The 15,339-nt window shown below is 36.1% G+C and overlaps 1 protein-coding gene and 1 long non-coding RNA gene across 4 annotated transcripts in view; one reads left to right on the top strand and one right to left on the bottom strand.

The window, feature by feature from the left end:
• The window catches only part of MIB1 (MIB E3 ubiquitin protein ligase 1), a 93,134-nt gene that overhangs the window by 37,869 nt on the left and 39,926 nt on the right, over positions 1-15,339 (top strand). For all 3 annotated transcript variants that reach the window (XM_051612753.1, XM_051612752.1, XM_051612751.1), the window contains exons 11-12: positions 1,414-1,611; positions 3,977-4,128. In XM_051612753.1, the coding sequence (XP_051468713.1) occupies positions 1,414-1,611; positions 3,977-4,128 (350 nt within the window). The remainder of the gene's footprint in view (positions 1-1,413; positions 1,612-3,976; positions 4,129-15,339) is intronic.
• LOC127381865 (uncharacterized) lies at positions 8,382-14,013 on the bottom strand. Its single transcript, XR_007888816.1, has 2 exons — positions 13,549-14,013; positions 8,382-12,242 (listed from the first exon to the last, which is right to left on the bottom strand). It is a non-coding gene; the product is annotated as an uncharacterized LOC127381865 (long non-coding RNA).

Consider the following 15,339-nt stretch of genomic DNA (forward strand, 5'->3'; position numbering starts at 1 on the left):
AGGATTAGAAGCATTAGAGAAGGAAGTAGAAGCACGGCTTAAACCGCTGCAAGGTGATACACCTGGAAATCAGCTAGCAGTGGAATTGTCAAGGGTTGGAGTGTTCTCAGGCTTCAGAAGTATTGAAACACTAGCAGTAAAAAATATTTTCAGGGATTTTAATGTGAATTTTCAAGCCTTTTCATGTAACTAACCTGTTTAAGTGAATATGATATTCCAAATTAATTATATAATTGCAATATTATAATGTTAATAATATATGGTTAGATTATTGATTATACATTTTAGGCTGTAAAAAATGTCAGCTGGCTGTAAATTAGTGATGTGATGACACAGCAGAGTCATCCCACTATGTAGGCAGAAAAGATGTAGTCAATGTACTGCACTGTTGTGGTTTATGACATGGAAGCAATGGATCAAAATCCCTACTTCACTTGCTTTATAGCTAAATTGGATATATTTACACTTCCAGTCATTCCAGTATAAATGTCCTTACAATTTTCAGTATTTCTTTGTTGTCAGAGTTAAATCCTACAAATACATAGTAATATTCCACTGTGCATAAAAGCTTAGTTAAAAACTAGCTTATGTAAGTAACTTCATTGGAAACTGTTGCATACCTTCCACTTTTAGCATTTATATACTGTCATTAATGTTGAAATCACTTGATTAGTATTTTAAAATATTTTATGTAGTACAATCCACTCTTTTATATTGTAAAATAATCTACAGTGACAACTGTATGACTTTCAAGCCTTTATTTTCAGCTTGGATGAAATAGAAACAAAATTAATTTAATCAGAGCTTTAATGATGTGAATCATCATTATGGAATCAAAACTTCAAATTAATTTTGACATCAATCCAAAATTTCCTTTGGAAAAAGTTTACTAACTGAAAACTAAGATACATAATTAAACAAAATAAATGGACAAGATAATTCTCTTGTCTTACGCCATGATTTTGAATCTGTAACACTTCCTGGGTTACAGGAAGGCTTACCCTGGGTTGTCGAGTGTAGTCTCTTTTGGGGGTTGGGTTTTGTTCAGGGGGAGGGGTTGTTGGTTTGTTGATTGGTTTTGGTTTTTAATAGTGGTTGTTTTGTAGTAGAAGCCCCCATGGATCTATTAGAGTTTCTGATGAACACGTCACACAAAGATTCAGGGTAATAGTTGTACATGATATAAAACATCCTATGTCATAGAGTATGTGTGTTTATATATGAGCAGACTTTTCATCCTCTATTGGTGTGGTCTGCACAGTCGTTTTAATTAGGTGTTGAAATGGTATCATGATGTTCTAATTTTTCTCTCTCTAAATAAATCAAATACGCACATTTGTTCCATTTGAATTAATCGTGTTTAAATGCAAAGGAAATGTAGAATATACTGAGTAAAATTGTTGTTCTACTTAGGACAAAGATGGAGACAGGGCTGTCCATCATGCAGCCTTTGGTGATGAGGGTGCAGTGATTGAAGTTCTACACCGAGGCAGTGCAGATCTGAATGCTCGCAACAAACGTAGGCAGACTCCACTTCATATTGCTGTCAACAAAGGTCATCTGCAAGTTGTGAAGACTTTACTGGACTTTGGCTGCCATCCTAGTCTCCAGGTAAAGTAAATAGGAATGTAGGCTCACTTTTTAGCTACTGAATGTTATGATTTGCTGTGTGTAGGTGATAGGTAATGGAAAGTAAGATTGGAAAAAATGGAGCTTGAGAAGTTGGCTGTCCCAACTTCTACCTCAGCATGTGATCAGCTGTAATAAAAATGCTATTAAATCCATTTGTTTTCGTGACAGCTAGATAGGCACCTGATTTATTCTAGCCAGTTGACATTAATTGGTATTTTCACAGGCTGTAGGTATCTCTAATTGTTCATTTTCTCTCCAGATTAAGTCATCCTCCATCAAATCCACAGCTGTTCACTCCTTCTGCAAGGCACAGCTTTGCACTTTTTGGCTGATGATACTCTGGAATGCTTTGTTAAAATAAACCTTTTTTTCACAATTGACCAATCATTGATAGAATTACTTAGCCAGATTGTCTTTTAAAAATGTTCAGCCTTTTATTTAAAAAGCCCTCATGCGTAGGACCTCAACTACCATAATTTCAGAAGGAGTTTTGTCTGGAATGAATGTGGCAGAAGCTGTGACATGTGAGTGCAACCTCCTGTTGAGAGGGTAGACTGGAAACCTGCTATTAAATAAGCAGGCATCCACATTCTGCATGAGCTGAATGCAGCCGCATGCGGCGCATTAGTAAAACGGAGCAGAACAGGTAAATTTGAAGGGGTTTGCAGCACAGAAAAAGCTGCAACATCCTGGGCAAATCGAATTACACAGTAGTAACATGTTTACCTCCTTGTTTTGCCATGTCAATAATCAGTGATTTTTCTTTTTTTTAATCTCTATATCTGCATAAGAAAATAAGAGAAAACTTTTCTTGAAATTGGTGAATATAGTGATTGTTCTTTTGTCTGCTTCCACTTGCTTTTGTAGGTATTGTCTTAATCTTGATGAGACTGAGCTGTTAGGCAGCTAAAATCCGCTTATTTTTTTAAATAGGAGTTTGATATATTAAAGGAGTTATTAAACTCCTTTATATTAAAAGGAGTCTGATGTGTTGAGCCCAATAAAGGGTGACTGTATATCATACAATGATGTATATGGGTAACCAAAATGGGTATGTCTCACTTGCCAAGTTATAGAAGAAATTGAGTAGAATGGTGCTATGAAACTCCATCAGGAAAATATAACTGTTACTGAAGACACTGAATTTTAGATCCTGTGTGTGTGCTGAGGAACCATAATGCACCACTGTGAGTAGGTGGTGCATTTGGTGGATGAGAGCACAGGGGAGTCAGACTGAGACATTAGTGGGATGTAACTGGCCAGCATTCTACTCAAGCCAATTCACTGTGTAAACAGAAACACAGTAGTCTGTAAACAGTAAATATGATCAGTTAAACCAAATAAAAGCTACATAGTTTTAAGTTCTGGCAAACTAGCTCAGGGTTTGTATTAGTGTATTGCTAAAATGTTCAGTTCCTGTGTTAGTCAGTTTGTAGTTGACTCAGTGTCAGTGACAGAAGGCTTCCTGACTTATATGGTGTTAGACTTTTACTGCAAGCATAAATCTAGAGAGTTTGCCTACAAAGCAGCAAGTTAGCTTAAATGGATGTGTTTTCTCACTGTTAGTCTAGGGCATTCCTTTTCAGCCCATTTGGGTCCTTGAGTAAGTAATGTACAAAATGCTTCTGTCACAGTAAATAGTATTTTTCCCTTATTTGGGATATTTGAAAAATAAAACATCAAGCTAAAAATACAAATTCTTTGTGCATTCAATTATGCATTTAAATATTTTCATGTACCTTGTGTAATGTAATGTGGTATCAGCCATAATAAGTTTAAAAGTTTACTACTGCTTATGGCATGGCTTCAGTAAAAACAACAGGTGTTTGATTTGATTATGCTTTCCTTTCACACTGTCCTTTTGGTCTTGTCTTCTACATGCTTAATTGCTGGCTCAGTTTTAGCCTTCATCACTAAAAATTCCCTCTCTTCCCCCTGCCTGGCTAGTCTCCTCTCTGTTAATTTTTGTTGCTGTCCTTCTGTTGCTTACAACTTGTAACTTAGGCATCAACTCATCAACTTAGGCATACTCATTCTGGGTAGGAGGCATAGAGATTTTGATGTCAACACCGGTGTCTTCAGTATTATCAAATGCAAGGCATGCTTGAGTTCTGGTAGTAGTGTAATCACAAAGGACTGAAATCCTGGGTAGGACAACTCACTGAAGGGTTTGCAAAATCCAGAACAAGATCAGAAAGTGGCTTGCTCTGAACTCTGCTGTATAGCAAGGCTTTTAGATCTGAAGAGCTGTTTTGTGTTGTCAATTTTCCTAGAGATACTTAAGCATCTGTTTTCTTTAATGTGGATGCATGTAAATATTGATGTAAGTTGTTCCTCATTTTAGGATTCTGAAGGTGACACTCCACTTCATGATGCAATAAGTAAAAAGCGTGATGACATTCTTGCTGTGTTGTTAGAAGCTGGAGCAGATGTTACTATCACCAACAACAATGGGTTTAACGCTCTTCACCATGCTGCACTACGAGGAAACCCTAGGTAAACATTTCTTTTTAAATATTTTTTTTCATTTGTAAAAGGAAGTACATGGGAAGGTCAAATTACAGTATTATTTCAAAATATGCTTAAACTTATGTGCACTTATGTCTAAAAGTTTGATGTTGCTTAGATTATGCGTCTTGTTAATACTTGAGAAGTATTGAATTCACAGAATGAAGTTCCTAGTCTGCTCAGTTTAATGCTGTATTCAGGTAACTCTGAACCCCTGGAAAATATAGTGTCTGTAAAGCTTTGCCAATAGATGTTTCAATAATTAAGTTACTAAATCAGATCTTAAGATAGGACTTGTAAATTTTTTTTTCCTTCTTGGATATTGGAATCGGAGAAGGGATTTGAGTTTTTAAGAAATACATAATTTGTGAATAATTATTAAGGTACCATGCATTTATAAAGCCATCTTAGGATTGTTGCATTAAGTGGTATTTGTCAATATAACAATTAATTTTGTTTTCTTAAAAGTATGTATGGAAGGAATTTCTCATTTCAGCTTTTATAGAGCACTGAAAAAGTCAGTGTTGAGGCATAATCCTTTTGCACTAGCTGCATATTATACCTCTACATTCAATCTTCAGTTAAGGCAGATTTCAAAAACTATTGCATAGGTAGAATTGAATTGAAAACTTGTTCCGTTGCTGGTTGCTCATAACGTTTTGGATAAATGGTATTCTTCAGAGCTGTTAGTCTAGCAAGACTTCTGTATGTTAGTGATGCGGTGGAGAATTTGGTGTAGTTTACATGAAATAAAAAATATGTTGTTTAACTTAACTACTGAATTTGGTACCTTTCAGTTGAGTTAAACTGGACAAATATGGATGCATCTTAATGTCTGGGAATACAATCTGGGTTAGTCTCTTAGAACATAGCTATCAAGAGTGAGAGTTAAAAAGTGAACATGATCATTTATGTATGTGTATGGAATGGAATCATGCTTCACAAAGTAGAAGTAGTGGTTGGAAGTGTTGACAGGAACAAAAAAGATGTTTCCAGTTTTTCACAGTGCGCATAAAAGGTCTATAAGAGAACATGTCGTGGACCTAGTGAAGGGATTTTTGGCATCAGCAGACAATTATTTCAAGTCTGACTTGGTAACTTAGTCACTTAATGTGAATTCTCCATTATTTACATAATAGCATTATCCAGGAGTACTGTTTTCTGACTTCAGTTACCTAGATGGGGTATTTTTTGATAGTTTTTTGTTCTGTGGTGCTTTCCGTAGATTCTTGTGAGATATAGGGAAAGTGTGTGTAAAAAGCTCTTCGTATGGATGCTGGAGATTTTTCTGTGGGTGAATGTTGGAGGAGTTGGCGGCTTTTTCTTTAATGGAGGGATGAAAATTGTAGTCCAGACTGCATCCGTTTAAGAGTTGGCAGAACGTGAGGAATAGTGCAGTTTTTCCCAGAGTTCTTTCCTTTACAAAAGCTTTTACTAGAAGAATGTGAAAATATTTCCAGTATTAGTGATTTGAACCCCATGTAGGTCCCCCCCACGCATGGGTTTTCACTTGCATGTAAAAATTAGATATCTAAAGCTGTTAGATATCTGCTTTTTTGGTTGCAGTTATATCTGAGCACTTCTGAAACATGTAAAAAGAGGGATTTTTTTCTCCATCACAGAAGTAGTAATTTCATTTGTTCATTGCATTAGATATTTTACACATCAGCTTGGGAATAAATTAATGAAAAGATATTTTTTTTAAATAGCTTGATTTAGGTTTTTAAACTTTTTTTTTGGCCAAAACATCATTATAATAATTGGATTCATTTAGGAGATAAGTTTTATTTTCCTCAAGATTCTATTGATGGTCATTTATTTCATCGTTTCTGTGGTTCTACCACTGGCCTCTTTCTGAATGAAACCAGAGGTTTTATATTTACTACTTTGTTTTTCTAGTCTGATTTAGAGCAATGGATATTACTAATCTGTTAAATGCACTATGCAAAAGCTATTTAAAGCACTATTAAAAATAACCACCTGAACTTTAGCTTGTAGCTGGTAGGGGTCACAAGCAGAACATAATATATTCTCCTTGAAACTTTTCTTAAGGACCTTTCTTTCTGAATCTGAGCTTGTCTGGTCCACATAAACTGCATTTTTTGTGGCTCCAGTCTGTGGTGCCTTATATGGAATACAGTGCACTAACTCTCCCTAAGGTCAAGTATATAAATATATAAAGAAATGTTATTTTATAAGTTATATTCAGATATGTATATAAGCATATATGCATGTGGGTGTATATATCTGCATTTATATAAGTAGCATGCTACGTATGTAAGTATTGTTGAAATCCTCATCCATCTTCATAAGTACTAATAAAAGCAATGCGTGTGTTAAGTGTGTGGATACCACAATAAGGTAACATAGATTTCTATAGTTTTTTTTATAGTGGATATCAAATAAGTATTTGGAACCAATTTCATTTTCAGTGCAAAACTCATTCTACTTCTTGCTTGAGTTCTGACCTTTACTAACAGTAGGGAAATAGATCTGCAAGAAAAAAAAATTAAAAATCACACAAACTGTGCTGAGGAGAGCATTTTGAAGTTTAATTTTTATATGAAAAGTAATACTTATATTCTATTTTAAACATTTGGATATTAGATAAATATAAGAAAGATAGCAATTTATGTCAAATAGCTTAGATATTTCTCAGCACTTAATCTTGTATGCCAGTTTAGCAGTGTTTTCCAGAAACTAAAAGTTTAGTGTGTTTTGGAGAGCATCCTATTACTAGTGGAATATTTCTACTTCTAATAATTTGCTTCTGTTCATACCTTGCAAATTGGTATTGAAACAAATGTTTTGGTTTTCCTACTCGTATGTGATGTTGAAATGTAAATTGGACACTACTCAGTTGATGTCTGTAGGTTTAAACTTGTGCATGGGAGATAAAGCTAAAAATAAATTGGAAATGAAATGTGCGGAAGTTAAGATTTTATTTAATACATGGGTTCTTGTTCAGGATTTTTAACTTGAGCCAGTCATATCAAAAGTGCATTTATTTTGGATTTTATTTGAAGTGCTGTGAACCTCAAAGCTTGGCAGTCTTTGCCTCTTCAATGTTAATGAGATTTTTCAGACAGAAAATAGGAGAGTAAAATTTGAAAATATCAACAGATTGGTTATTTTTTCTGTGTTATCAGCTCTTAGTTATGTTTGATCTATTTGCATACCTGTGACTTCAGATTTTTGAGCTGAAGACATGACTGTGAAGTGTAGGCGTGTTTTATATCCGTTGCCCCACTTAGTTTCAGATTTGCATTGTATCTTGTGAAGAGAGCTTTATTCACACTGCAGCTAGCATCTGAAATAGAGGCTGCTTTTAGAGCTGACCTGACTTTGCACAGAGGTACAACTGGTTCTTTAGAGCAATAAATTGTGCTGGACTTTAAATAAAAAATTAAAATACTCGGGTAAGATGAAAATTTAATATATTGCTGGCCAGTAGCAAGGAGTACGTCATCTTTATGTTAATGAACTAGGAAGTAGGAGATTGTGGTTTAAACTTAAATTACACTTTTTCCCCATGGATGTCTCTTAGTAGATCTCTCCTTGTTTTTAAACTTGCAGATGGTTTGAGCAGCTCAGCAGTGGAATTTCAAACTCTTTCTAGCAACATATTTCTGAGGAGGGGTTTCTCACCTGTACTTAGTGTCTCAGACTTTTGTGCTGTATTGTCATTGAGGTCCTCACAGAGACAAGTTGTGAGGCAATTGGAGTTGTACAATGATTTTCTAAATCAGTGGAAGGAATTTTTTGCTTTCATACTTGCAGTTCCAGCAGTAGACGTAGGCTGAAGCTTAGTTGAAGCTGAGTACAAAAAGGCATACTTCTAAAACCTCTTATTAAAGTATTGTGTCAGAAAATGCTTTCAAAGAATACTTATGTTCAAGTTTTTGATTTGGAGAAAGAATATAATCTCCATGACCTATAATTAGGTGGCAGATAAGCCTGTAACTGTTGATGTCAGTCACAAATTTATTATCTTTAAATAGTAAATAATATGTCCAGCATGGGGAAGATGACAAATACAGTTCCTACTGTGTGGAGTTTCTTCCCTTGTGCAAATAAAAAAAAGGTGAGGGGGAGTTGGACCTGACACCCAAGAGAGGTGCTCAGAAAGCAGACTTCCCCTCCATTGCCATTATTGTTCTTAATTGCTTGCTTTTGGTCAGCTTTTTTGGTCAGTTCTGTTACGAAGGACAGTAGACTTGAAAAATACAACGGACGATAAATCATTGCAAAATGTATTTATTTCACTGTTTACCTGTATTCTTTATAAATGTTAAAAGAGATCAATTTTCACACTGAATATGGACAGAATATTTAAACACCAGTAGCTGTTTATTTACAAATACAGCCTTGAAATTTTGGAATGTGGAATTTACTACACTTCTGGTTACCTTCCATCTTTAACTGCCTAGAATAATTGAACTCAACAGCAGAGATGACTGTATAATTACTGTGAGCAGACTTAATGTTTGGAAAGATGAGAACTCCTGTAGTGATCAATGCATAGCTACAGCTGGTTGAAGGGGACCAAATCCATTGAAGAGGTGATTTGGTTCCATTTTACCAGCTTTAGCAAAGCATTGGAGTGCAGGAAAGTTATAATTCAGTAATGCATTTTTGAGTACATGAACAGTTCACAAAGAACATGTGGCTTTTTTCTGTTACATGTTTTGTTTCTAGTCAATGCAAATTTAAATTCCTTCAGTGATGTAGAGACAAAATGGAAAGCAGTGTACCAGAAGGGCCTGTACAATATCCTGGTTTGTCCCTTGAGTATTTTCTTGAGACTCTTTGGATGAGTCTGACATTATAGTTGCAGTTTTAACCTTTTTCTGTCTGCAATAATGAAATTCTAGAGTAGTGATTGTAAAGTGTAGTGTTATACTCTCTCCTCATGTAGAGCCTCCCTTGACTCTATGTTTAACTTGATGGTGGAAAAGGTTTCCGTCATTGTCCCCCCCACTCCCCCTCCATTCATTTTCTGGCAGGTTCCCTTTTGCAGCTGCTTTAATGCTATAGTGAGTTAGCACAAGTACAAATGTCAAGTGCTTTCAATTCCATTACTGTACCTCTGGTTAGTATTAACTTTTTAGGAATGACTGTATAATATAGCAGAATAGATTTTTTTTTTTACCTGATCATATATGTACAAGCGATTAATGCCAGAAAAGGACACCTTTTAAAGAATTATCTGGGGTTGCATCCAATTTCTTCTAAATTAAGGTCTTTAATACAGTTGTGTACTCACGTAGCTTTTTTTATGTTGTGTTCTTTGACCTTTTAACTGCAGTGGGAAGTAGGGGGCAACCTTAGTTCAAGCCATTTGCTAGTACTGAGTATGTCAGTGTACAGTCTACATCTGTTTGTTGCATAGTCTGATGCTGGTGAGAAGATTTATGTAAATACATTCCCAACACCATGTATCCTAATAGAAACATAGCAGGTGTGTCACTTGGACTTAAGCATTAAAGATGGCTATAAAATTAGTTTCTATTTTTACCAGTTATACAGGAACTGTTCTACAGATACAGCTGCTCAAGTGCACTTTTGGATGGCAATACAGTTTCATGTGCTGGCCATATCGGGACAAAAAACGTCCCTGGAAAAAAAGCCGTGTAGCATTTGATAATGTCAGCATCTGTTATCCCTGTCAGTCACACAGTTGAAATGTCTGAGTTACAACTGTGTCAGCAGATGCCCAAAGTTCAACGTGTGCTCAGTTAAAACTGAACAGCTGATCTAAGTGATGGATGTGACATTTTAGAGTGACTGGATATGTATTCTTAGAGATATGCTAACATGAACTAGCAGGAAGCAATGTCAACGTATAATTTTAACTTTTGTGTCACTCTGAACTGTCATTTTGTTTTGGAATATCATTGCAATGTTATATGAAGACGACAAGAAAGAGCACAACATGATGAATTGTTACCAGAAAGCATTAAAATTAAATTTAAGCTGTTAAAAAGTTGGTCTCATTATATAGTGGAGGCCAGATCAATTGGTGGTGGGGACAGGAACTCCTCAGAAAAAGAAGTTAATGCTTAGCAATTAACCTCTCTGCAAAACTATTTGTAATAGCAAATTGTTTCTGCGATTGTGAAGTTCAGTAGCATTGCTTCATTTAGAAAAGCTGCTGAATTTGCTTTGTTTCCTGCTATAAGCTGGGTTTTAATTTAACTGTTAAGAGACTGTAGCCTTCATGCCAAAGTAGTCTGCTTTAAGAGAAGAACCTTTAGACAAATATTAATATTTTACTTAAGGAAATGGTTCTGATAAGATAATGATTCTTCTTGTAAATGTTATTCTGTGTTTTCAGTTAATTAAAATAGAAGGCTATCTATAGTATTAGCTATTTGAGAATTATGTGAGTATTTAAGAGTAAGATTCTGCATCTGAAAATGGGTGCTCTGCCTTTTTTTAAATAAACTTTTTCCTCTCCCAGACATCCTAGTAAGCACAGAGCTACAGTTAAAATCTTTAATTTGGACCAAATGTGCCTACTTATCATGGACATATCCTATTTAATAACTACTTTTAGAAGACTTCTGATATAATTAGGAATGGCTGGATTGATGAACCAGAAGGTCTTTCCTCATATTTTTCCTTGCTCCTGAGTTTGATGTTGAGTGTCTTTACTTGAGAATAGTATGCACTGGTATAGTTAAATTAATACAGGTTTAGAACTTGAAACTGTTACATTTGTCATGTAGTTTTAAAATTTTCTGGATGCTACAAAGTTGTATTTTCATGACAAATGTTCTTAAATTTGGATTTAAAATAAACAGAGCTTATTTGAAAATAGTATTTAAGGTAACTTACCTTCTAGGTTGTAGTTGTCATTTGTGTTTTCATTTAGAAATCTGTCAATAGCTTTAATCCGCTGACCAGCAGCTGTGGCCTAGAAATCTCTGTATTGTCACTTTCTGTGCATAAACCTGACACTGCACTTTGTATCGAAAAGCTCAGTGAGCATAATAAGTGCTGATTTGGAGAAAATTCTAACTTAAGTCTCATATATTAAATTGCATAAGTTATCATACTCAAATTATTTTGGCTGTCCTTTTCTCTAGATCACAGCCTTAATTTCTTAGCTATATCTAATTGCATCTGAGTTGCAACCTGTAGATTCAATATTCTATGGTAGCTGAAATTTTAAATGCTACCATCTGAAGTACATGGAAATATCTGTGATTAATAGAACAATGGTTTGTTTTTAATGAGATACATTTAGATAATCAGGCTTTTAAGATTAGTTTAGAACCTATTAATTGAGGAGAATTGGAATGATAAATTTTGCAGCTATGCTGCAATCTTGAGTGTTCATTTCCAGCCATGTTTGGAATTCTTTGTTTACAACTAATGTTCTGCTTATCAGCTGTTAACAATTCTTCCTACCCACTTTTGTAGTCACTTAATTTAATGTTTTGTGATTTGTTACTAACAAGTAGGAGTTATTTTGGCAATACCAGCTGACCCTTAGCAAGTTATTTGTCACATGAATGTCATTCAAACAAGAGGGAAACCTGTTTCTTCCAACAGCTGTTTAGTTTCCTCTTACTGGTTGTTCAGTGCCTGCCAAAAATACATACTTCTTTACATTCCATAGCATTGTATGTTCATATGGGTACATAAAGAAGTATGTACTCTGAGCAGGTACACATAGAGTTTCTTGACTACCTGTCAGATGAACCTGAAAAGTATTTTGCTGCTTTCCGTGGCTGTCAGTAGGTAAAACTCAGGCTGACAGTTCTTGGACGAACAATGTTATCATTAACTAATGGTAGAAACTAAACTACTTAGTCTAACTGAACTTTGCAATGCAATTTACCTGCACAGCAGCTTAAAAACCGGGTCTGGTTCATTCTTGTGGGATGGTATGAACACTAAAAATGCATTTCCAGATTTTTGCAGCCTCTTGCTGTTCATTCTGAATGACCACATTTGAGTGCAGAGTTGAATTTCTGGTAGCTTTCCATTGTGTTTTCTTGAAATTTGTAGTTGTATTCCACTGTAAAAACTTCAGCTTCCTCCCAGGTCTTCTTGCAGATTTGCATGGTGGTGTACTGGTTGCATCTAGTGTCCTGAAAAGAAGTATAGACTTGTGTAATATGGCAGTTATAAACTTAATTTTGTAGCCTCCCCAGTCCCAGTTCCATGCTTTTTGCATCCCCTCTGGTATTCTGCAAACTCTTTGCAGGCTTATACTTATTTCCTCTGTAGTTCAGAGTGGATTTTAAAAAACTCAAAAAACCCAAACAAAATAACAGCACATGCCACTGGTGATCCTGCTTATGATGATGACATTGAGCTAAGAAAACCACCTCTAGCTGCTGCGACAGGATTTGGATTGTTAGGCCAAAGGTCACATGTGAAAGCTAATACCTATTCAACAGTTCTGCAAGCTGCTTTTCTCTCTTTTTTTTTTTTTTTTAAATTGGCACTCACCTGCTTCAGTCAAAATCTTGTCCGCACTTGAAATATTTGCCAAAAAAAAAAAAAGCCCTAGAAGAAACAAACCCCAAGTCTAACCCTGTTTTGTCAGACCCTGTGCGCCTTGGTTTGGAGTGGTAGTTAAATATTTGATGTACAGTATGGGTTTGACTTCTAAGGGGCTGTCAGATACAGCTTATGGTTGCTTAATTTGTATTTCAGGAGTTGATTTGGGTTACAGTAAAGAGTCAGCTTTCTCTTTGCAACATTATAAGGTAAATTTGAAATAAGCTTAACAATTAGTAGATGTAGTTAGTCGCAAGGAAAGCTCAGAGCAGAGGAAGTAAGAATTTCTGCAGCTCATGATAAAAACCTGGTGCAGCTGATAGAGAGCAAATCAGCGTGTAGCAGTAGCTAGCACAGTACTACACGGAGAAACAGCAATGCAGTATTAGAATCACAGCAGTCACATTCTAGTTTTTAAGTAGGTTGTTTTCATGTACATCTGACATAAAGCACCTTGAAAATTTTCCTTAGACCTACTTGAGAACTCAGCATTGCACTACCACACTGTTTATTAGATTTTCTTTTTAAAGGTGTTATTTTTTTTTAGTTGTGCATAGGAACATAAAATATATTTCACTGAAATGAACAATCACTTAATGGCATTGCAATTTTTAGTTCATCTTCTTTAAAAAGAATTCTGCCTATCAAGCAAGTTTTTTTTTTGTTGTTTTTTTTTTTTTGCTATGAAATTTGGACTAATGTTTCCTTTTAAGCTGCTCTTTACACTACAAATGCTTGGTACTTCAACACACTCAAAATTAAGCTGTTCCCAGAGTAGAGGGATTAATATAACAATAAAAAAGACATTCTAGTAAATAAGCTATACATGCAGAAAGTCATAGGCATCCTTTAAACGTGCAGAATAATGCAGGTCTCCTGATGTTCTATTACCTGTAAGCTTAGTATCATGCAGCATTTGCAGTTGGAAGAGAGGTAATGACCTAGAGACACATCAGCAGCAGCCATCTCATCCTGAGTGCTCTCTCACTCTATTCGCTGAATCAGCTCTTCATTACATGGGAGGGGGAAGCAAGGGGGGGCGAATGTCGGTGCATATAGTACCTCACCACCTTAAATAGATAAAACTTAAAAGAAAAAAAACCAACAACATAAAGATGGGTGCCTAATTGGCACCTGCTGCCTTTCTTGGAATGCTAAAATATGGATGATGTTGTATAGAAATTATACCTTATGTCTGCTGGACTGAGAGTTAAAGACTCCAAGGATAGATGCTAGGAAGCCAAGGGAAGGTGAACTTAGCCCACTGTCAGATGAAAATAATGACAGGCAAAAAGAAAAACCCTAAAAAAAATAATAAAACCAAAACCAAGCCCCCAAAAGTTGGAGTCGCTTCCAAAAAAAATAAGGCACAAAGAAAAAAAGCGCGATCGTCTCCCCCCTCCCCTGGCAAATATTGGTTTCTTCTAGTTCCTTAGATATTGCACTGCATCTTTTCTTGCTTGAGGTTGTGTTTCCAGGCTTAACTGTAGGCAGGTCTGTGTTGAAGCTACTTTCCATCTTCAGAGGTCAAGTCTGCGAGCGAGGTCAGGGCTCCCGCGCACACTACAGAAGACACTGACCGTAATTCCCACTCAGAGGGCACGAGCAAAACTGTTACGGCTTTATAGGCAGCTAAGCATTTGAAACATGCACTCCCAGGCAAACAGGCTCTCTTGTGCCTCTCTCTTCCCTGACCATATTTAGTCAACCATTGCAAAAAATAGTCTCTCAGCTGTCGATTGTCGATCCGGCGGTGGAGGGAGCCGCTATCCCGCTCTCTGCCTATTGATTGTGCAGCCTGCACTTCCAGCGCCCTCAGCCATTTGTCCCCCAGGTTTTTTTAGCATTGCCAAATAAAGCGCTCGCTCGTGTTTCCAGTTAGGTTTCCCAGGTTTTCACTGAGCTTGCGCTGCTACTAGTAAACCCCGATGAGGTTGTCACTATACTTAGAAACGTTGCGGGGAGGAGGAGGAGGAGGAAGAGATGGGAGGGGGGGTGGGGAGGCAGCACTGCTAGTAGCAAGGCAAGGACTTCACGCAGATATGGAACAATAAATATCCTGCACTGCCACAGCGGGTTGTGTAACCTGGGTTCTTGATCAGTGAGAAATGCCAGGAGTAACAACTGCATGCTGATGGTTAACCTCAGGTCTGAGCGGCCTTGTTCTACATCTGCTTTTAAGTTTTTAACTGCAAACCATGCAGTTGTTTTATTAGTAGTAAGTTGGGGCCAATTTGTGGCCTTCTGTTTCCATGTTCATATTAAGTTTAAAATTATTTGAAAAGCCTTTAATTAGAAAGTTCATGTAATTCCATACTATTATGTTTAATAACTCCACAGTATTTAGTTTGTAATGCTTAGCTATAAAATGACTTTGAAAAAATAAATGCACATGCAAATTAGGTGCTAATGTTCTTTGAAAAAAAACTCAGTTATTTTAGAAGAATAAACAAAAGAAATTGTGTGAACAGCTCAGTCTATTAATCTGACTTTCATGTGTACAAAATTGGCCTACAACAAGGCCAATAACTACATACTCAAAATATTAAAAGGTGATTTTCGTGTTCCTACAGAATATACACAATGTTTTATTCAGAAAATAATAAAGTAACTGCAGTTTAGCCATTTAAATACAACAGGTGGGAACCGAAATACTTCAAGACTTAATATTTTTCAGACAGA

This window comes from Apus apus, chromosome 2 (assembly GCF_020740795.1).
Source record: "Apus apus isolate bApuApu2 chromosome 2, bApuApu2.pri.cur, whole genome shotgun sequence".
Classification (NCBI taxonomy): domain Eukaryota; kingdom Metazoa; phylum Chordata; class Aves; order Apodiformes; family Apodidae; genus Apus; species Apus apus.